General features: G+C 53.6%; 11 protein-coding genes across 11 annotated transcripts; 7 read left to right on the forward strand and 4 right to left on the reverse strand.

Annotated features, from left to right (window-relative positions):
* Positions 1-99: 99 nt before the first annotated feature.
* Positions 100-738, reverse strand: KL928_005121 (uncharacterized protein; the record flags this gene model as incomplete). The annotated part of the gene is made up of 1 exon (XM_043205896.1): positions 100-738. One exon carries the CDS (start codon positions 736-738, stop codon positions 100-102), a length of 639 nt encoding a protein of 212 aa, XP_043057708.1.
* A 60-nt stretch (positions 739-798) lies between these two features.
* On the forward strand, positions 799-1,749 carry KL928_005122 (uncharacterized protein; the record flags this gene model as incomplete). The annotated part of the gene is made up of 1 exon (XM_043205897.1): positions 799-1,749. The coding sequence occupies one exon, from the start codon at positions 799-801 to the stop codon at positions 1,747-1,749; it is 951 nt and encodes a 316-aa protein (XP_043057709.1).
* Positions 1,750-1,875: 126 nt separating this feature from the next.
* Positions 1,876-2,270, reverse strand: KL928_005123 (uncharacterized protein; the record flags this gene model as incomplete). The annotated part of the gene is made up of 2 exons (XM_043205898.1): positions 1,876-1,902; positions 1,962-2,270. The coding sequence occupies 2 exons, from the start codon at positions 2,268-2,270 to the stop codon at positions 1,876-1,878; spliced, it is 336 nt and encodes a 111-aa protein (XP_043057710.1).
* A 279-nt stretch (positions 2,271-2,549) lies between these two features.
* On the forward strand, positions 2,550-9,764 carry KL928_005124 (uncharacterized protein; the record flags this gene model as incomplete). Its single annotated transcript, XM_043205899.1, has 1 exon — positions 2,550-9,764. One exon carries the CDS (start codon positions 2,550-2,552, stop codon positions 9,762-9,764), a length of 7,215 nt encoding a protein of 2,404 aa, XP_043057711.1.
* A 189-nt stretch (positions 9,765-9,953) lies between these two features.
* On the forward strand, positions 9,954-11,690 carry KL928_005125 (uncharacterized protein; the record flags this gene model as incomplete). The annotated part of the gene is made up of 1 exon (XM_043205900.1): positions 9,954-11,690. The coding sequence occupies one exon, from the start codon at positions 9,954-9,956 to the stop codon at positions 11,688-11,690; it is 1,737 nt and encodes a 578-aa protein (XP_043057712.1).
* Positions 11,691-11,944: 254 nt separating this feature from the next.
* Positions 11,945-13,843, reverse strand: KL928_005126 (uncharacterized protein; the record flags this gene model as incomplete). The annotated part of the gene is made up of 1 exon (XM_043205901.1): positions 11,945-13,843. One exon carries the CDS (start codon positions 13,841-13,843, stop codon positions 11,945-11,947), a length of 1,899 nt encoding a protein of 632 aa, XP_043057713.1.
* A 121-nt stretch (positions 13,844-13,964) lies between these two features.
* KL928_005127 (uncharacterized protein) lies at positions 13,965-14,245 on the forward strand (the record flags this gene model as incomplete). The annotated part of the gene is made up of 2 exons (XM_043205902.1): positions 13,965-14,008; positions 14,086-14,245. 2 exons carry the CDS (start codon positions 13,965-13,967, stop codon positions 14,243-14,245), a joined length of 204 nt encoding a protein of 67 aa, XP_043057714.1.
* Positions 14,246-14,834: 589 nt separating this feature from the next.
* Positions 14,835-15,172, forward strand: KL928_005128 (uncharacterized protein; the record flags this gene model as incomplete). The annotated part of the gene is made up of 2 exons (XM_043205903.1): positions 14,835-14,897; positions 15,011-15,172. The coding sequence occupies 2 exons, from the start codon at positions 14,835-14,837 to the stop codon at positions 15,170-15,172; spliced, it is 225 nt and encodes a 74-aa protein (XP_043057715.1).
* A 175-nt stretch (positions 15,173-15,347) lies between these two features.
* On the forward strand, positions 15,348-16,979 carry KL928_005129 (uncharacterized protein; the record flags this gene model as incomplete). The annotated part of the gene is made up of 1 exon (XM_043205904.1): positions 15,348-16,979. The coding sequence occupies one exon, from the start codon at positions 15,348-15,350 to the stop codon at positions 16,977-16,979; it is 1,632 nt and encodes a 543-aa protein (XP_043057716.1).
* Positions 16,980-16,991: 12 nt separating this feature from the next.
* Positions 16,992-17,936, reverse strand: KL928_005130 (uncharacterized protein; the record flags this gene model as incomplete). Its single annotated transcript, XM_043205906.1, has 1 exon — positions 16,992-17,936. The coding sequence occupies one exon, from the start codon at positions 17,934-17,936 to the stop codon at positions 16,992-16,994; it is 945 nt and encodes a 314-aa protein (XP_043057717.1).
* A 454-nt stretch (positions 17,937-18,390) lies between these two features.
* KL928_005131 (uncharacterized protein) lies at positions 18,391-20,025 on the forward strand (the record flags this gene model as incomplete). Its single annotated transcript, XM_043205907.1, has 1 exon — positions 18,391-20,025. One exon carries the CDS (start codon positions 18,391-18,393, stop codon positions 20,023-20,025), a length of 1,635 nt encoding a protein of 544 aa, XP_043057718.1.
* Positions 20,026-20,055: the final 30 nt, after the last annotated feature.

Consider the following 20,055-nt stretch of genomic DNA (forward strand, 5'->3'; position numbering starts at 1 on the left):
TATTGGTGGTTTGTGCTCAAGTCGCGATGGTAGGCGATTTATAAAAATTCTCGGCTGCGGTTCCAATTTCCGCTTGTGGGCCCCGCGTGGTGATGATTATCACACCCGTGCACCGGCAACGGCAGAGCGGTGGAGCTTGGGGGCCGTGTCGCACAGAAACAGGTAGATGTGGCCCCACAGGAAGCTGAACACGTTTTCGTAGATCCACGTGAGCGGCAGCGTGCGCATGTTGCCCTGCATCGGGTGGTATCTGACCACGGACAGCACCGTGAACATCACGGGCAGGTAGATGGCGTTGAAGCGGTAGATGCCGAGAATCTGGAGTCCGTCGTTCGGGTTGCGTCTGGAATAGATGTAGAGCATAGTGTCCATGAGGTGTTCGCCGATTCTGTACAGTGGATGGACGTAGGTGCTGAACATAAAGAGTCCAGAGCTGAGGATCGCAAGACACGTGATGAAGTCTTTTGTGCGGTGAAACGAGTTCTCGAGGTACTTTGAGTACCCCACAAACATGTACAGAATGACCAACACGTTGAAGGAAAACGGGCCGAAATACAGCAGAGACGTGAGTATTCGCCAGAACTGGCCGCGGATGAACACGTCCTCATATGTGTACACGAGGTCTCTTTCGGAGGCAAAGCCGGCGAAGTTGACGAGCGACACGGCGACTATCCCGACAGTGAGCATTCTGGTGACGATGGGTACTTCCATCAGCCATTGAACGGGCATGTGTTCCATTGTGTGAATTATTTTTTTGAACTTTTTAAATTCTGACTTTAACCTTGATTTATTTTTTAAATGGTTCCTGTTCCCTTGTCTCCCTCCTGGAACAAAGAGAATGAAAAAACATTGACGACACCGTACCACTATCTTGCAGACCAGACCCAGGGTAAGCATCTGCGGAGCCTGTTAATCAGAACGTTCAACCTGGTGCTCAATGTCCCGGCAGAGAAGCTGGAAAAGATCGAGGCTGTGATCGATACGTTGCACCTTTCGTCTCTGCTGATCGACGACATTGAGGACAACTCGAAGCTTCGACGCAGCAGGCCGTGCTCCCATCTGATCTTTGGCGTTCCCCAGACCATCAATTGCGCCAACTACATGTACTTTGTGGCGATGCGACTGTTGACAGACGCCATCGACAAGGAGGACAAAAGACTTGCTGCGCAGAATATCTTTTTGGACGAGATGGTCAACCTGCACCGCGGCCAGGGCCTCGATCTGCACTGGCGAGAGATCAACGAGTGTCCGTCTGAGCAGGACTATGTCAATATGGTGATGAACAAGACGGGGGGACTGTTCCGGCTGAGCGCCAAGTTGATGAACCTGCTGGCGGATCAGCCGTGCGACAAGCTCATCACGCTGAGCAACATGCTCGGAGTGATCTACCAGATCAAAGACGACTACTTGAACCTCATGTCGGACGTCTACAACAAAAACAAGGGCTATTGCGAGGATATCACCGAGGGGAAGTTTTCGTTCCCCATCATTCATTCAATCAATACAAACCCAACCAACAAAGAGCTACAGAGAATCCTGAAGTTGCGCACCGAGGAGCACGAACTCAAGCTCCATGCCCTTAACATCATGAAGTCCACCCATAGTTTCGAGTACTGCCGCGAAGCGCTCCGCGATCTCGAGAACCAGGCACGAGAGGTGATTGCTGAGGTCACTCAGGACCCAGCCGTCAGAGAGAAATTGACCAGCACACTGGCGAGACTGTCTAGTTTGGACGCAGAGCACAGCTAGTCGATGTCCATTTCCACGTCCTCGTCTTGCGCGACCGGCGTGTCTTCGTCGTTGCTGTCTAGCTCCTCAATCTTCCCTTTGAGGTCCTTGGAGTCCAAATATCGCGAATACGTGAGCATCTCCGGATTATAGTACTTGACCAGAGCGCCCTGGCTGCGCACATACCGATCGTACAGCTCGCTGAGCTCGTTCACGCGCCGGCCGTCCGCCACGTTCGGGATAATCAGTTTGTCCAGGTCCACGTTCGAAAGGTCCACCTTCTCGCCCTCCAGAGGGTCAGGGTTCTCTCTAAGGAACTGATCAATGTTCGGTATCACGACCCTGTCGCTGGCGGGATGGTGTCGTGGGGCAGAGTTTAGGTACTCGCTCTCAAACATGGATTTGCTTGCAAACCCTGGGCCTCCCACACCGATGTGGAGATCCGTCAGGTTTTCGATCAGCCTTCGCTTGGTGTCGCGGAATGCCGTCTCCGTGCCATCCAGAAACCGCTTTTTGCCTATGCACGCCATGTCGGGGTCCATGTCATAAGAAGAGACATGTATATTTAAAGAAAGTTCGAGTCGTGCGATAAGGAAAATTTGCGCTATCCAGAATTTCCACGAACGTTCCACGGTCTGGTGGTATAGGGGCCTACGACTATTTTGCCTGTACCGGATTTGCTAAGCCGCTGAGCATCTTACTGTTGACGACATACGCTAATTTGCAATAATTTGCCTTGTAGTGCTGTAGATTAAACGGGGCCGTATTGTGGTAATCGTCCTTACATGGCAGTGCTAATCTAATTTCTCTTTATTTTCACCATGTCGACTCCCCTGGACAATTGGCATGTGGACGAAATATTCACGGAGCTCGGCTCCAAAGACGCCGGCCGGCAGAAACGCGCTGCCAGCAGGCTGCGCGACCAGTTTGTGGCCGTGTCGCGCGAGGCCATCACGGCCGAACAACTAAGTGTCTACAACAACTACATCAACAAACGGATATTCGATCTCATCAACAGTTCGAGCGTCTCGCAGCAGCTGGGCGGCATTGAGGCGATCAACGCGCTTGTGGAGCTGATCAGCAGCTCGCTGCCGCGCATTGGGGCCTCGTCTACCACGGAAGAGAACTCCAACATGATCGCCCGGTACGCTAACTATCTCCGTCGGCTGATCACGTCGAGCGACCTGGCGGTCATGAGACGGGCCACCAAGACGCTCGGCAAGCTGGCCATTCCGGGGGGCTCGCTCACGGGCGATTTTGTGGAGTTCGAGGTCAAGCGGTCGATCGAGTGGCTCGTTGCGGAGAAAGTGGAAAACAAAAAACACGCAGCCATCCTGATCATCAGCTCGCTGGCAGAAAATGCCTCTGCAATGCTGTATCCGTACATCAAGGAGGTGCTGTCGAATATCTGGATCGGCTTGCGGGACTCGAAAAGCCTGTTGAGAGAAGATTCGGCCATCTGTCTGCGGCACTGTCTGAATATCGTCTACGAGCGAGACCTGGAGCTCAGAAGCTACTGGTTCTCGAAACTGTACACGGAGGCGACGCTGATCTTCCGCAACTCTCTTGCGACGTCCAACGGCAGCGGCCCCGTGGTCAACAACAACCCTTCGGAGTTCATTCACGGGTCCCTGTTGTGCTACAGAGAGCTGGTTCTCCAGGGCTCGTCGCTGCTGCACTCAAAAATCGACGACATCTATGAGAACCTCATGGGCATCAAGGACCACCGCTCCGTCGATGTGAGAAGAGAGGTCACCAAGATCATGCCGATTCTCGCGAGATTCGACAGAGTCAAGTTTGTGGACAAATACATGCATCGCGTGCTGCTGTACTACATTTCGCAGCTGAAGATCGGAAAAGACCGCTCGTTTATTTTGCTGAGCATCGGAGACCTCTCGGTGGAGGCCAAAAACAACATCATCAACTATCTTGACGGTGTCGTGCTCGAAAGCATCAAGGACGCGCTGGCGTCGAAGGTGCCGAAGACAAAGAAAGAGCTCGTTCCGTACTGTTTCTACTGTCTGGCGAAATTGGCCATTTCTCTCGGACCACCACTGACAAAATTCATCAACAACTACCAGCTCATGACACTCATTCTCAAATCTCCAATCAACGACAACATGCTGAGTCTGCTCAAAATATTCATCGATAATCTCCCGTCCTTGGAGCCCATGATCAACGAAAAGCTGATCAACGCAGTCAGCTTCTGTCTCTCGGGCTTCGAGTTCAAACACCCAGGAGCTCCCGACTTCAAGCGGCAAATGAACGCCAGTCTTGCACACAACTACCGTCACAGCATGTACGTCAGGGACGGTGGCCAGTTCAACACGCCGCCGGTGGATATCACGTCGCTCACTGGGCTGCCGAAGAGCCACTACCAGGAAGAGCCAGACGTGGTGATTATTTTGCAGGCACTCAAGACTCTGAGCTACTTTGACTTCAGAAACTACTCTCTCACAGAATTTGTCCGCTACTCTGTCATCCACTACATGGACCACGACAGTCCCGAGGTGCGGCTGCGAGCAGCTCTGACTTCGTCGAAAATATATCTTTCCGACCCGATCTGCCTCCAAAAGAGCCTAAACTCTCTGAAAGCTGTGAGCGAGGTTCTTGACAAATTGCTCACTGTTTGCATAACTGACCCGTACGAGGAGATCCGTCTGGAAGTGCTCAACAGCCTGGGCGAGAGATTCGACCCTCAGTTGTCGCAGGCCGAAAACGTGAGGCTGCTCTTCATGGCTCTGAACGACGAGTCGTTTGAAATCCGCAAGGCGGCCATCAAGCTGGTCGGAAGACTCGCAGCAATTAACCCGGCGTACATAGTGCCATCGTTGCGCAAGCTGCTCATCCAGCTGCTCACCACGCTAGAGTACGGCGGCCACAACTCCAGAGAGAAAGAAGACACGGCTCTATTGCTTGCTGTGCTGATTTCGCACACAGGCGACCTCACAAAGCCATATTTCAAGCCCATCATGGACGTGCTGCTGCCTGCCAGCACAGAATCGGGCGCTTCTGTTGCAGCGGCGGCGATCGCGGCGATCGGCGAGCTGGCCGTGGTGGTCGGCGACGAAATGGTGCAGTACATTCCGCAGCTGATGCCGATATTCATCGAAACGTTCCAGGACCAAAGCATGAGTTTCAAGCGGGACGCAGCGCTGAAAACGCTCGGCCAGATCGCCGGGTCCTCGGGCTACGTCATCCAGCCGCTGCTCGATTATCCGCAGCTTCTGGGGCTGCTGGTGAACATTCTCAAGTCGGAGACGTCGCTGGCGGTGCGACGCGAAACCGTGCGTCTTGTCGGGATTCTGGGCGCTCTTGATCCGTACAAACACAGAGAGGTGGAGAGACACGGCCAGGACTCGCAGACGGTGGCAGAGCAGAACGCGCCGCCTGTGGACATGGAGTTGCTGATGAAGGGCAAGTCGCCGTCGAACGAGGACTACTTCCCGACAGTGGTGATCAAGACGCTGCTGCGCATCTTGAAGGACGCCTCGCTGAGCACCCATCATCCGGCCGTCATCCAGGCTATCATGCACATCTTCAAAACGCTGGGCATCAAGTGCGTTCCTTTCCTCGACAAGGTGATCCCTGGTTTCGCGACCGTAATCCACACGTGTCCGCCCTCGTTGCTGGAGACGTACTTCCAGCAGCTCGCTGATTTGATCAAGATCGTCAAGTTGCACATCCGTCCTCATTTGCCAGACATCTTTTCTCTCATCGAGGAATATTTCCCCCAGGTGAATCTCCAGGTCACCATTATAGGCATGATAGAGCAGGTCTCGAAGGCGCTGGACGACGAGTTCAAAATATACATGTTTCAGGTGATTACCATTTTTCTGGACGTGCTGGACAAGGACAACTTGCCGCGCAAGGTGTCGACGTTGCGCGTTCTCAAGGCGTTCACCGTTTTTGGCAGCAACGTCGAGCCGTACATGCACCTCGTGATTCCGCAGATAGTGAAGCTTTTCGAGTCGCCGGAGGAATCTGTCAGTAAGGAGGCCATTGACACTATTGGAAAACTGTCTAAACACGTCAGCTTGAACGACTACTCATCCAGAATTGTGCAGCCGTTGATAAGAATTCTGGTCTCTCATTCTTCCGAAGACGTCAAGAACTCTGCCGTGAACACCATCTGTCTGCTGTTGCTGCAGATGGGCGCCGAGTTTTCTGTGTTCATCCCCGGCATCACCAGCATCATGACCAAACACAGACTGCAGTATCCGGTTTACGACCAGCTGGTTGATAAATTAATTCACGGCGAGCCGCTGCCAACCACTCTGCTGAACGACAAGTCACAGGAAACTTCATCCAACGACAATTTCGACATTGAGGCCACGCCGCGGAAACTGCCTGTCAACGCTCAGGCTCTACGCTACGTCTGGGACTGCAATAGCATGCGCACAAAGGAGGACTGGCAGGAATGGATCCGCAGACTGAGCATTGAGCTGCTCAAGGAGTCGCCGTCGCCGGCTCTGCGTGCGTGCTCCTCGCTGGCTACCGTTTATCCGCCGCTAGCCAGAGACCTCTTCAACTGTGCGTTTGCAAGCTGCTGGAACGAGCTGCACATCCAGTACCAGGGAGAATTGGCCCAGGCGCTGTGCATCGCGCTGTCGTCGCCCAACAACCTGCCAGAGATCCACCAGACGCTCCTGAATCTCGCCGAGTTCCTCGAGCACGACGACAAGTCGCTGCCGATCAGGATTCAGACGCTGTCGCAGTACGCGCAGCGGAGCCACGTGTACGCCAAGGCGCTGCACTACAAGGAGCTGGAGTTCATCCAGGAGCCGTCGACGCCGACGATCGAGTCGCTGATCAGCATCAACAACCAGCTGCAGCAGTCGGATGCTGCGATTGGAATTCTAAAGTACGCGCAAGACCACCACGGCCTGCAGCTCAAGGAAACGTGGTACGAAAAGCTCCAGCGCTGGGACGACGCGCTGCGCGCCTACAACGAGCGCGAGAAGGAGGAGCCGAACTCCACGGATATCACCATGGGAAAAATGAGATGTCTGCACGCTCTGGGCGAATGGGAGCTGTTGAGCGAGCTGGCGCAGGATAAATGGAACAACTCGTCTGGTGACATCAAAAGAGCCATTGCGCCCCTGGCTGCCGCGGCCGCGTGGGGCCTTGGACAATGGGAGCGCATGGGCAACTACATCAGCGTCATGAAGGTGGAGTCGCCGGATAAGGCGTTCTTCAACGCTATTTTGTGTCTGCACAGAAACAACTTTGGGGAGGCCGCAGAGCAGATCTCAAAAGCCAGGGACCTCCTGGTGACGGAAATCACTGCGTTGGTGAGCGAGTCGTACAACAGAGCGTACGGCGTGGTTGTGAGAGTGCAGATGCTGGCGGAGCTCGAGGAAATCATTAAATACAAGTGCCTGCCCCAGGGCTCCGAAAAACGCATCCAGATCCGCGAAACGTGGAACAAACGTCTCTTGGGCTGCCAGCGCAACGTGGACATCTGGCAAAGGATGCTCAAGGTGCGTGCTCTGGTCGTGAAGCCGAAACAGGACATGGAAATGTGGATCAAGTTTGCCAACCTGTGCCGCAAATCGGGCCGGCTGGGGCTCGCCGAAAAGTCGCTGAACGCGCTTCTGGACGAGGGCGACTCGGGCCACCAGACGTCGAGGGCTCCGCCGCACGTGGTGTACGCGCAGCTGAAGTACATGTGGGCCAGAGGCCAGCAGCGAGAGGCGCTCAACCACCTCATCGACTTTGCGTCGAAGCTGTCACGTGACCTCGGCGTGAACGAGAACGAGGCCATTACACAGCCGCTGCCGACGGCGATTCCGGGCGCCTCGGACAACATTGAGCGGTACACCATGCTGCTGGCGAGATGCTACTTGAAACAGGGCGAGTGGAAGATCGCTCTGAACAGCAACTGGACGGAGATGGAGTCCACGGGCATCCTGGGCTCGTTCCTTCTGGCTACGCACTTCGACCCCACGTGGTACAAGGCCTGGCACAACTGGGCACTTGCCAACTTCGAGGTGATCTCTCCGCAGGCTAAGCAGTTGCACGAGGAGAACGCCGACGTGGACGAGAACAGTCTGGGCGGCATTCTGCACTACGTGGTGCCGGCCGTTAAGGGATTTTTCCACTCGATCTCGCTGTCGCAGTCCAACCCGCTCCAGGACACGCTGAGACTGCTGACGCTGTGGATCAAGTACGGAGGCATTGAGGAGGTGGCCGACGCGATGCAGGAAGGGTTCCAGCTGGTGAAGGTCGACACGTGGCTGGACGTGATTCCGCAGCTGATCTCGCGGATCCACCAGCCGGACCCCGTGGTGAGCAAGTCGCTTCTGGGCCTGCTGTCGGACCTGGGGCGTGCGCATCCGCAGGCGCTGATCTATCCGCTCACTGTGGCCATCAAGTCCGACAGCGTCTCGCGGCAGAGAGCAGCTCTGACGATCATCGACAAGATGCGGGCGCACTCGGCGCGGCTGGTCGACCAGGCGGACCTCGTGAGCAACGAGCTGATCCGCGTGGCGGTGCTGTGGCACGAGATGTGGTACGAGGGGCTCGAGGACGCGTCGCGGTCGTACTTTGGCGACCAGAACATCGAGAAGATGTTCCAGATCCTGACACCTCTGCACCAGATGCTCGAGAAAGGTCCAGAGACGATCCGCGAGGCGTCGTTTGTGAACGCTTTTGGCAAGGAGCTGAACGATGCGCACCAGTGGCTGATGAATTTCCGGCGCACAAAAGACGTGGCGTACCTGAACCAGGCGTGGGACCTGTACTACGGCGTGTTCCGCCGCATTTCCAGACAGCTGCCGCAGCTGCAGAACCTGGACCTGCAGCACGTTTCTCCGAAGCTGCTGGCCGCAAAGGACCTCGAGCTCGCTGTTCCGGGGACGTATGTGCCGGGCAAAGAGGTGATTCGCATCGTGCGTTTTGAGCCGGTGTTTTCTGTGATCACGTCCAAGCAGAGGCCTCGCAAGTTCAACGTTCTGGGCAGCGACGGCAAGAAATACCAGTATCTGCTCAAGGGCCACGAGGATATCCGGCAGGACAACCTGGTGATGCAGCTGTTTGGACTGGTGAACACGCTGCTTGCGAACGACGCCGAGTGTTTCAAGCGGCACATGGATATCCAGCAGTACGCTGCGATCCCGCTGTCTCCAAGCTCGGGCATGCTTGGCTGGGTTCCTAACTCTGACACGTTCCATGTTTTGATCAAGGAGTACAGAGAGCCGCGCAAGATCCTGCTTGACGTGGAGCACCGTATCATGCTGCAGATGTCTCCGGACTATGACAATTTGACGCTGCTGGAGAAGGTGGAGGTGTTCACGTACGCGCTGGACATTACGCGGGGACAGGACCTGTACAAGGTGCTGTGGTTCAAGTCGAAGTCGTCGGAGGCGTGGCTGGACAGACGAACGACGTACACGCGCTCGTTGGCGGTGATGTCGATGGTTGGATATATTCTGGGTCTCGGGGATAGACACCCCTCGAACCTGATGATGGACAGGATCACTGGAAAAGTGATCCACATCGACTTTGGCGACTGTTTTGAGGCGGCCATATTGAGAGAAAAGTACCCGGAAAAAGTGCCGTTCAGACTGACTCGGATGCTGAGCTACGCGATGGAGGTGAGCGGCATCGAGGGCTCGTTCCGGATCACGAGCGAGAACGTAATGCGCGTGCTCCGGGACAACAAGGAGTCGCTGATGGCCATTCTGGACGCGTTCGCGTACGACCCGCTGATCAACTGGGGTTTCGACTTCCCGCTGAAACAGATCGTCGACAACCCGAACCAGCACTTCCCGAACGCCAACTACAACGAGCTGCTGCGCAGCGGCCAGATCACCGAGGAGGAGGCCGCCCGGATGGAGGCGCAGAACAAGGCAGACATCTTGAACGCGCGTGCTGCGTACGTTCTGAAGCGTATCACTGACAAGCTGACGGGCAACGACTTCAAGCGGTTCCGGGAGCTGGACGTTCCGAGCCAGGTCGACAAGCTCATCCAGCAGGCCACGTCTGTGGAGAACCTCTGCCAGCACTACATAGGATGGTGTTCTTTTTGGTAATAGAGAGCATACTTTTAGGAGCTTGGTGCTTATTTTTCTGCCTTGCGGGAGCCGATGTCCATGGACAGAGATTGTTGTAAAATGTAAGGCGTGGAGAACAGATGGTCTGTCAGGAAAGGGGGACGGGAGGTAGACCGTAAGCATGAAATATTCTAATTTCGTCCAACGGGCACAGTCGCTGGACAGACCATGGACGTCTATTTTTGGTCCCGCTTAGAGCTAAAATTACTATCTAATCTCGTGCATATTTCTGCCCGTTTAGGATATCCGAAAGATCGACAGCAGCCACCCAAGATAAGATACCGTCCAAAAAACTCTCCATTCCTAATGCCCGAAGTAAAAGAGAAACTGCCGGAGGTGGACGTTGACGCCGCCTCAGTCCTGTCTTTCCCCGACCACAAGCTCAAAAAGCACCTCAAGCCCAGACATGTCAATTTCCTGGCTCTGGGCGGATCTCTTGGCGTTGGGCTGCTTATCGGAAGCGGAGGCTCTCTGGCGATCGCTGGGCCGGTCGGGATGCTGCTCTCGTACATGATCATGGGCCTGATCACCATGTGCACTCTGTTTTCGCTGGCGGAAATGTGCTCTTTTCTGGGCAGCGAGGGTAATTTCGTCGAGATGGTGTCGCGATTCGTGGACAAATCGGCCGGGTTCGCGTACACCTGGTGCTATGCGCTCGGCTACAATCTGACCCTGCCGTCTGAAATCTCGTCGATCTGTCTGCTGATCGGCTACTGGGACACGGAAAAAAAGCTGCCTGACTACGCCATTGTGCTGATATTCACGTTTTTCGTGCTTATGGTCAACATCGTGGACGTGGGGGCCTACGGGGAGGTGGAGTTCTGGATCACCATGGTCAAAATTCTGTTGATTGTCGGAAGCATGATTTTCTGTCTGGTAGCTACGTGCGGTGGCAACCCGTTGCACAAAACCACAGGCTTCCAGTACTGGAGAGATCCGGGGCCGTTTGTGCATTATCTAACAGATAAGCCGATTGGGAAGTTTCTGGGCGTCTGGAGGGTGTTCATCAATGCTGGATTTGGCTTCCAGGGAACTGAGGTGGTTGCTCTGACAAATAGCGAGGTGCCTAATTTCAGGAAACTGGCTCCGTCCCTGATGAAGTCGGTGATTGTCCGGATCATCACCTTCAACGTGGGCTCGCTGTTTATGGTCACGTTGATGGTTGCGTCCAACGACGACAAGTTGCTGAGCGCAGTCAACGCGGGAGCGGGAAACGGCGCTGAGTCGCCGTTTGTCATTGCGGTGGAAAACGCCGGAGTGAAGGTGCTTCCGTCCATAGTCAACGGCGGCATTCTCATTGCTGCCATGTCTGCGGCCAACACCCAGATCTACATTCCGTCCAGAACGTACTTTTTCGGCCAGAAATACGGCTACTGTCCGAAGTTCCTGACAATAACCAACAGGAACGGCGTGCCGTACTACTCGGTGATCTGCAACGCTGCGTTCGGGCTTCTTGCGCTGCTCACGCTCAATAACACTGCCGAGCAGGTCTTCAACTGGCTGATGAACCTGACCACTGTTTTCGGGTTCATTGGCTGGACGCTGATCAATTACGCGTTCCTTAGGTACTACTATGCGCTGAAAAAGCAGGGCCTCGAGCGGGACGAGCTTCCGATCTACAAGTCGCCGCTCCAGCCGTACTCGGCCATTTTTGCAGCTTCAATCTTGGTTCTGATCACGTTCACGCAGGGATTCACCGCCTTCATCCCCTGGGACACCCAGAACTTTTTTGCAGCGTACATCTCTCTGGTGATTTTTGTTGTTTTCTGGATTGGCTACAAGTGCTGCACCAGAAACTTCAAACAGATTCCGTTGGAGGACATTGATCTGAGCTACCCGATGGACGAGGAGGAGCTGGAGTATCATTCGAAAGCGGCCAAATACATGGATAAGGTGTTTGGATAGTTCAGGGAGATTGTCTGGGCTCTACTGTCAAAACCGGTTCTGGCCCAGATGGTAGCCAGGCAAGTACGAATCGCTAGCAGGCTTGTGATAAAAGAGACTATCACAGTCATGGCTTCTGTCTGGTGATGTTGTTTCGTGCGAATGTACGAAAGCTACTATGATCGGATTACATACTCTCTTAAGCAGTTATGCATTGATTAAAACCAAACCTCTTCGGCTCGATCTATTTACTGACAAAACCGTTCCCTAGCCGATTAAATTCCAATAGCGTCCAAGATCTGTTGTTTCAGAGGCTTCTTTCTGAAGTTGCTCAACGATTGGCGAATGTCCTGTTTCATCGTCAGCCTCGTTGGTCCCTGAGTAACCTCTTTCTCCTCGGCGACCTTGGCATTGACGTCTTCAACAGACTCTGGCTCCGAAACAGTGTCGTCCTCGTACACATCGGCCTTATCTGTGAGCTGGACGTTGTGGACAAAGAGCATCAGAATGAGCATAGGGGTGATGACGCCAACAGTGGCCCATCCGATGATTTGCTGCGTCTCGCGGTAGGCCCTGGCAATGGCGTCTCTCTCCTCGGTTCCCTTCTTGTACTTGAGAGCCACCTTGATGCTCTTGTAAATTTTGGTGGCATTGCTCTTGGAGTCTTCTGGGAGGTATTTGTTGAGCTTGGACAAGATAACGGTGTTCCAGATCGAGCCTGCGATGGCAGAGCCGATCAGCGAGCCGATAGAGCTGAACGCAAGGAAGAAAGCGGTCGACATGGCAATGTTGTGACGGCCGGCCACAGCTTGCACAATCACCTGCATCGCGCACTGGTAGAATCCTCTGCCTGCACCAATAAACACCTCAGCCATGTACAGAAGCGGCTTGGCGGCCATTCCGTCGCCCGTGTTGACAAAGTACACCAGCAGAACGTGTCCCAAGTAAAGGAGCACGATTCCCGAGGTGACGAACAATTTCGAGCGTTTGGTGTACTTCATCATGAGTCCACCCACCACGCTGAAGATTTGGAGACACGCTTTTTTCGAGTTGTCGATTCTGCTGGCCTCTCCAACGGTCACGTAGTTGGACACCTGGAGCACGGTCTTCATATACGTGGAGAAGGCAGAGTTCTCGCACCAGTCCAGGGCAACAATGACGCAGGCAAGCAAGGTGGTTCTTTGCAGCAAAGCCTGGTGTTGCACAAACGGAAACTTGGCAAACTTGGTGTTCCACAGCAAGAACAGACAGAAAATGACGAACCCGACAACCAGCAGCGCGATGAGTTTAGCTTCGTGCCATTTGTACGGACTGGACGTTCCGGTCAATGTGAGTGGAATGAAAAATAGCACGAGTCCAACGGCCATCAGAATGCCTCCAAAGATATCCAGTCTGACAAACAGGTAGTATCCGGCCTTTTTGAAGAAGTTTCCTTCGGGCAGGTCCTGGAGCGACTTGATGATCTTCTCGTGGCCGGTGGATTTGGTCTTGCGGTCGACAATGTACATCATGGTGGTCAGAACGAGACAGGACACAAACATGACAATGGCCCACATACCGTAGCCCCATCTCCAGGTGGAGTGCTCGATAAAGGCGTCCTGGATGACGGATCCGACGTAAAGAGAAGGCACGGCGGCAATGGCGTCAGGAAGCTGCGACATGAGACCACGGTTGATGAGCGAAGACGTGTCGGCGATGAACACCTGCTGGAACACCCGGTACCCGATTTTTCCAACAGCGTACAGGATCTCTGCACAGACGTAAGTCTGCACGTTCTGGCATGCGGCGTAAAGAACGTAGGCCATGGTGTACACCAGGACAGAAAAGCCGAAACCCTCACTGCGGCCGAAAAGGTCGTTGAGCTTGGCCATAATAGGGTACGAGATAATTGCGGTGATCTTGTAGACGACGGCGGCGGTGGAAATCAGCGCATGGGCGTTGAAATTGGACGTGGCATAGGAATCCAGACCCGACGTGGAGTCGCCGGCAAAGGTCTCAACAAAAGCTGCGAAAACAAGCACAAAGTAGGCGGCAAGGATGAGCTTCTTGCCCCTGGGCGTGTTCGAGGTCTCCGAGGCAGACCTGCTCAGCTCGACGGTTTCAGGGTCGAGCTCGGAGCTGGCCTTGCTAGCCTTGCTAGCTTTTTCTTGCGAGTCGGTGGATGGTGCTGCCATGGTTGAAGGGGAAGGCTCGATACTCCCGTCTTTTTATAGCCATCTGCCAAGCACGAAAAGTTCTCACTTGGGATGGAAACGTACAAGTTCCGATATTTTCTAAGCACTTTTGTGCGTACATATGACATGCATACAGGTTGATCTTTACGATAATTTGGGTTTGAGGTCTAACGTGATGTTGTTGGGCTGTCGCATGCGTCCATTCAAGAGTTGCAGCAGGAGCACACCATTGGTCCTCCTAGACAATTGCCACAGGACTTGAGAAATTTCTTGCCCCGTACTGCTCCATTTGTTGCACTTCAGGGTCTCACAAAAAGAAACGAGTTTCGTTTTATTGTTTCGGCCACTGATCGCCGTGCTTGGAAAACACAAGCACAGCGATTTACAGCCCCGACTTCATAGCTCGCGCGTCAAAAACAAGTTACAATTGCACAGGGGTTATGTGCAATAACGGGGAAATTCTGCCTGCATCAGTGTCCCATCTGGTTGTGCGCTTGGACGGCCTCCTAATACTGATGCTTAGATGGAAAAGATATGCAAGTTAGCGAATAAAATCGTACGGCGACGCCAGCAAAAAAAGTTCGGCGGAAATTTCACCATGCTTTTCTCGGCCGCTCCGAGGAGAAATGAGCAAAATAATCATAATAGCGTAGTCTCATGGTCCATCTGGCCAGCTGCACCTTCTAGTTGAACTTCTGCTTCCACTTTGGTCGCATTTCACCCGCCCCAGCACAACGGGTAAATGTCTGCAGGTGTACGTCCAGATTGGTTGTGCGATCAAAGCAGGCTACAGTGCGCTGTGATCTATCAGATAATCTTCGCTGACTCCTGTAATACGCAAAAAATAAATTTCGTTTTGCGCAATTTACAGATTACAACTGCAAAGCCTCACCTTACAATGATGTGTCTCTGGTAGAATCAGCTGAGCATTTCGAGGCCAAAGTACTATATCGCCCCCACTCAGCCTTGCAATATCAGGAGCCGAGATCAAATGTCTGCCGAGATTGGAGCAGCCAACACGCAAACGGCATACGAATTCTGCCATATGCACCGGGTGCAGATTCCAGTCAATACACCACATGGTCAACTCACTAATTAGACTGCAAAACAATTATCAGCATCTTTGTCACGACACCAGGTCCCAGATTTGGTTCCAGCCTTTCTCAGCGCTATGGAAACGGCAATTGCCAAGCAGACAGAGCTACTATAATTAATAACGTCTCGTTCCTTTGCACCGTGCTCTTGTCTGTGCACGGATGTGCTGAAAATTTTTCCCCACACGCTGCAAGTGCCGCCGGTAACGGAGCTCCAGATCTCGAGCTAGCGTAGCGATTTGGCGTCCTCAGCCGCCAAAGCGACCAGCTGGCCGTCTGTAACTACCGTATACGCTCGCGTACGTAATCGTCCATAATCTGGTACTATTCTCAATCGACCGCCTTCTTCCTTGTGGCTCCCGAGGAACTTTTCAGACAAGACAAATTTTATTTGTCCAAAGATTCTCGCCATGTTCGACGCGAAACAGTTCAGACGAAAAGGCGAGAAGAGGAAAGAGGGCGTGGTGATTCCCCAGAGCATCTACAATTACAGGCTGTACCGCTGCGCGATCTTCGCGTCGTGGGCCGCTGTTCTCTGTGGATATGACTCAGGATTTATCAGCGGGACTATTGTCTTGGACTCGTTCCAGGAGGAGTTCGGCTTCGAGTCGATGTCCCAGTCCACAGTGACAACCGTCAAGGCCAACATCATCTCCCTGTTCCATGTCGGCGCCTTTTTTGGGTCTCTGCTCATATATCCCGTGAACTTCTACCGAGGACGAAAAATCGGTCTTATTATCGCCTCGATCCTAATCATCATGGGATCTGCCATCCAGCTGGGCGCGAACGGCACAACGGGGCTTGCGCCGCTGTACGCCGGACGAACCATCCTGGGCGTCGGCATAGGAGGCATCAGCAACATTGCTCCAATGTACACTGCGGAGATCGCACCGCCGAGCATCAGAGGCCGTCTCGTTGGACTCTATGAGCTTTCGTGGCAGGTAGGTGGTATTGCGGGATACTTCATCAACTACGGAACAAATAAGCATCTGCACGGTGACCAAAAATGGCGGGTTCCTATTGCCGTGCAATTGATTCCTGCAGGAATATTTATGATTGGACTGGCCTTCATCGTGGAGACTCCTAGATGGTACTTCCAAAAACACAAGATAGAAAAGGGGATTGAAGCGTTGTCATATCTCCGGAAACTGCCACCGAACGATGAATACCTCAAGTACGAGACGGGCAATCTGCTCGCCGAGGCACAGGAGGCAGAAAAAAAGGTTGGAGACGGTCTTCTCGCACCGATAAAAACAATGTTCACAAACAAAAACCTCAGGTTCAGACTGCTGCTTTCCACAAGCACGTTCATACTGCAGAACACGTCCGGTATCAACGCGGTGAATTACTACAGCCCTACGCTGTTCAGTGCTATAGGTGCCAGCAGCACCTCGTCGGCGCTGCTGTCGACCGGTCTCTTTGGCGTGCTGAAAGGTGTGGCGACGACGTTCTGGGCTTTCTTCCTGATCGACCCGCTCGGCCGTCGACAGTCGATGTTCATCGGCTGTCCGATCTGCATTTTCTGTCTCTTCTTCATCGGAGCTTACATCAAGATCGCAGATCCGACCTCTCATGCAGGCATGGACGCCGGCGGAAAGGCCACGATGGCCATGTTCTACATCTGGTGTATTGCGTACTCGATCTCGGTGTCTGGAATCCCGTGGGTGTACTCGTCAGAGCTTTTTGACCAGAGCGTGAGGACTTTTGCTCAGGCGTGTGCGGCCACTTCCAACTGGTTTTGGGCATTCATCTTCGCCAGATTCACAGGGAACATGGTGAACAGCATGCACGCATACGGAGTGTTCTTTTTCTTTGGCTCGGGAGTCGTTGCAACGCTCATCATCTTCTACCTTTTCTACCCGGAGACGTCGAACGTTCCTGTCGAAGATGTCGGACTGCTGTTCACTCCCGGAGTGCCTGCGTGGAGAGCCCGCGAGTACGCCATGTCTGTGATCGAGCAACGAAAAATCGAAGGTGTCGAGGAGTCCGACGTCGAGGTGCTCCCTACCGACATCACCAAATCATCATCTATCAGCGCATAATGTATTTAACGACTAAACATTTTCTAGATTTTTACGGAGAGTCTGCGAGGCGTGCTCGACAGGAGTTTCCTCCATAGGTATTCCTGTCCAGTAGCCGAATTGTGCGGCGCCCTGGTATATCACGGCTTCCCAGCCTGGAATGACGTTCCAGCCCTGTTTCTCAAACTCCTCGTACAACAGGGTCCGGATGATTGGGTGGTAGCACATCTCCAGCACGGATCCTTTGCCGGACTCGATGAAAACGTCCAGTGTGGCCTTGGCCAGTTTCTCCTCGGCTGTCTGAGGCTTGACGTTCGGCACCGCCAAGACTATGAATTTTGGCAACTCTACGCGACGCGCCTCTTGCGGAGTGCTCAGATGGACAATTTCACCTGCAAATCCGTTCTCCTTCATACTCTTAGCCACAGTTTCCACCTCGTGAGCAAATCTGTTGATGACGTAAATTCTGGGGCACCCGAGATACGTGTGGAGCGCATATATTGCCGCTCGACAGGCTCCGCCGGCGCCATACACGAGACCGGGCCGCAGTTCCTGACACTTTGTTCTTGCAGTCTCGTTGAACAGGAACGAGTCTCTGACCCCGATGATGTCCGTGTTGGCGCCCACATACACTACTTGGCCGGTTCCGGAATTTTTTCGCGCGAAAACAGTGTTGATCGATCCGACAACTCTGGCGTCCTCGGTCAGCTGGTCCACGAGCGAGCTGAAAGTCACCTTGTTGGGCATAGTGACCGCACAGCCGATCATATTTCCCGAGGCGAGCATCTTGCCAAAGGCCTCGGCGTCGTCTGTGTCGAGGAGCCGGTACTCCCAATCTAGACCTTTGGCCGCGAACATGGTGTTCAGCAGCAGCGGGGCCTTGCTGTGTTGTGTTCCTTTACCGCAGAGGTAGACGACGTGTTTTTCTCTGTGCAGAACATGCCATGGCCTGACCGGCTCGAGCTGGTCCTGGGTCATTTTCGCTGGCTCGAGAATAAATTTCACAGAATTTTTCAGCGTTTGTCGGGCAGTGCATGCGCGTATGCAGGAGGATACGAAGCTGGATAAATCAACGAGTCGTGATATAATCGCGCCCCAGTTGCCATTTAGCACAGAATGAAGATGGGGCAGCGGCTGCAAACGGCGTTCCGTAGCCACACCAGTAAATTTGAGCGACGGACAGGGACGAGGGACGGCTTCGAGGAGGATCTAACACCAAGACGGTTCGGCACGAGGACAATCAGGCCATGTCTCCCTAGAGGGGACCGTCCGTCTGTGAATAGCTCTTCCTACCGAAACCCTGTCAAAAAAATGCCGTTTGGATGCTGCAAAAAAATCTGCGTCGAAGATGTGGCTGTTGTGGATCCATGGCTGTGACACTTCCCTGAGATTATAAATTGGTCAGCTCAGACGGCTTGTGTCTCTACCCATCATGTCCAAAGCCAACTTCGACAACAGCGAAGAAGACAGAAAATCTGTTGCCAACCTCGAGACCGTCAGCATCGGGCCTCAAGACTCGGCCAGTGAGCTTTTCGAGGTCGACGACACGCACTTGAAAAGGACCCTGAAAGACAGACACATCGGCATGATTGCTCTGGTGAGTGTTTTTGGCACAGGCTTATTTCTCAGCAGTGGAGGAACACTTGCCAAAACAGGGCCCGTCGGTATCCTCATTGCGTACGCCCTTATTGGAACCATCGTGGGTCTGAACCAGATCGCCTTTGCCGAGGTGGCAGCTCTGGCTCCGCTGACGGGATCCACCATCAGACACTCCGAGATCTTCATTGACGAGGCCGTCGGCTTTGCGTATGGCTACCTTTCGCTCTGGCAGCACCTTCTTCCGGGAGGCCTTGTTTCCGCAGCCCTCATCATCCAGTACTGGAGCAACCTCAGTCCTGCTGTGTGGATCAGTGTTCTGGCAGTTCCCATTGCCGCCACCAACCTGTTTTCGATCAGAATATACGGAGAAGTCGAGTTTGTGTTTGCGCTGCTGAAAATCGCTCTCATTGCTATGCTCGTGCTAGCTGGTCTAGTGCTGGACTTGGGAGGAGTCAAGGGCCAGGAAAGACTGGGCTTCCACTACTGGAAAGACCCTGGCCCGTTTGCAGAGTTTGTCAAGACCGGCAACATAGGAAAGTTCATTGGTTTCTGGGCTGCTCTGTCGTCGGTTGTGTATTCGTATGGTGGAGTCCAGGGCATTGCGCTTTTGGCTGGTGAGACCAAAAACCCGCGCACAAACATCCCTCGCGCCGCCAAACGAATCCTGTACAGAGTCGTCTCTCTGTACATGGTGGCAGTCTTCGTGTTGAGCCTGATCGTGCCATACAACGACAAAAAGATCGCCGTGAGCGACGGAACGGCAGCTCACTCGCCGTTCGTGGTTGCGTTCGAAAGAGGCGGAATCAAGGTGCTTCCCCACGTGGTCAACGCCCTCACCCTCACCTCTGCGTGGTCTGAGGCCAACGCCGGTATCACCAGTTCTGCCAGGGTCCTGTTCTCGCTTGCTGCGAAAAAGCAGGCACCCCAAATTTTCTTGAAGACCAACAAGAGACTCAACGTTCCGTTTGTGGGTGTCGCCCTGGCTTTGCTGTTCCTGGCGCTGTCCTATATGAGCATCGACAGCACGGCAGCCACAGTGTTCAGCTGGTTCCAGAACATCACCTCGTCGAACCTGCTGCTGGGCTGGATTCTTATTTCCATCTGCCACATCAGAATGAACAAGGCACTCAAAGTCCAAGGATACAAGAGATCCGATCTTCCGTACACGAACAGAATCGCGCCTGCCGGAGCATGGATCTCGCTTATCGCATCGGTCATTCTTCTGGTGACTGGCGGTTTCACCACCTTTCTCCACGGAAACTGGCAAACGTCCACGTTTGTGTCTGCGTACTGCTCCCCAGTGCTGTTTGTGATTTTCTACCTCGCCTGGAAAATCACCAGACGCACTCCGCAGATCGACCTCAAGGACATCATCATTCCAGCCCTGATGGAAGACTACAAGACCAGACCGGAGAACGACGTTCCTCCAAAGGGCATATATAAATTTCTTTCTCTGCTGTGGAGCTAAAAATATACGTTATTTAAATATATTGATTAA

The sequence above is a fragment of the Ogataea angusta genome (assembly GCF_019207475.1).
Source record: "Ogataea angusta isolate 61-244 chromosome Unknown 61-244_NODE_12_length_299177_cov_91.812086, whole genome shotgun sequence".
Lineage (NCBI taxonomy): Eukaryota > Fungi > Ascomycota > Pichiomycetes > Pichiales > Pichiaceae > Ogataea > Ogataea angusta.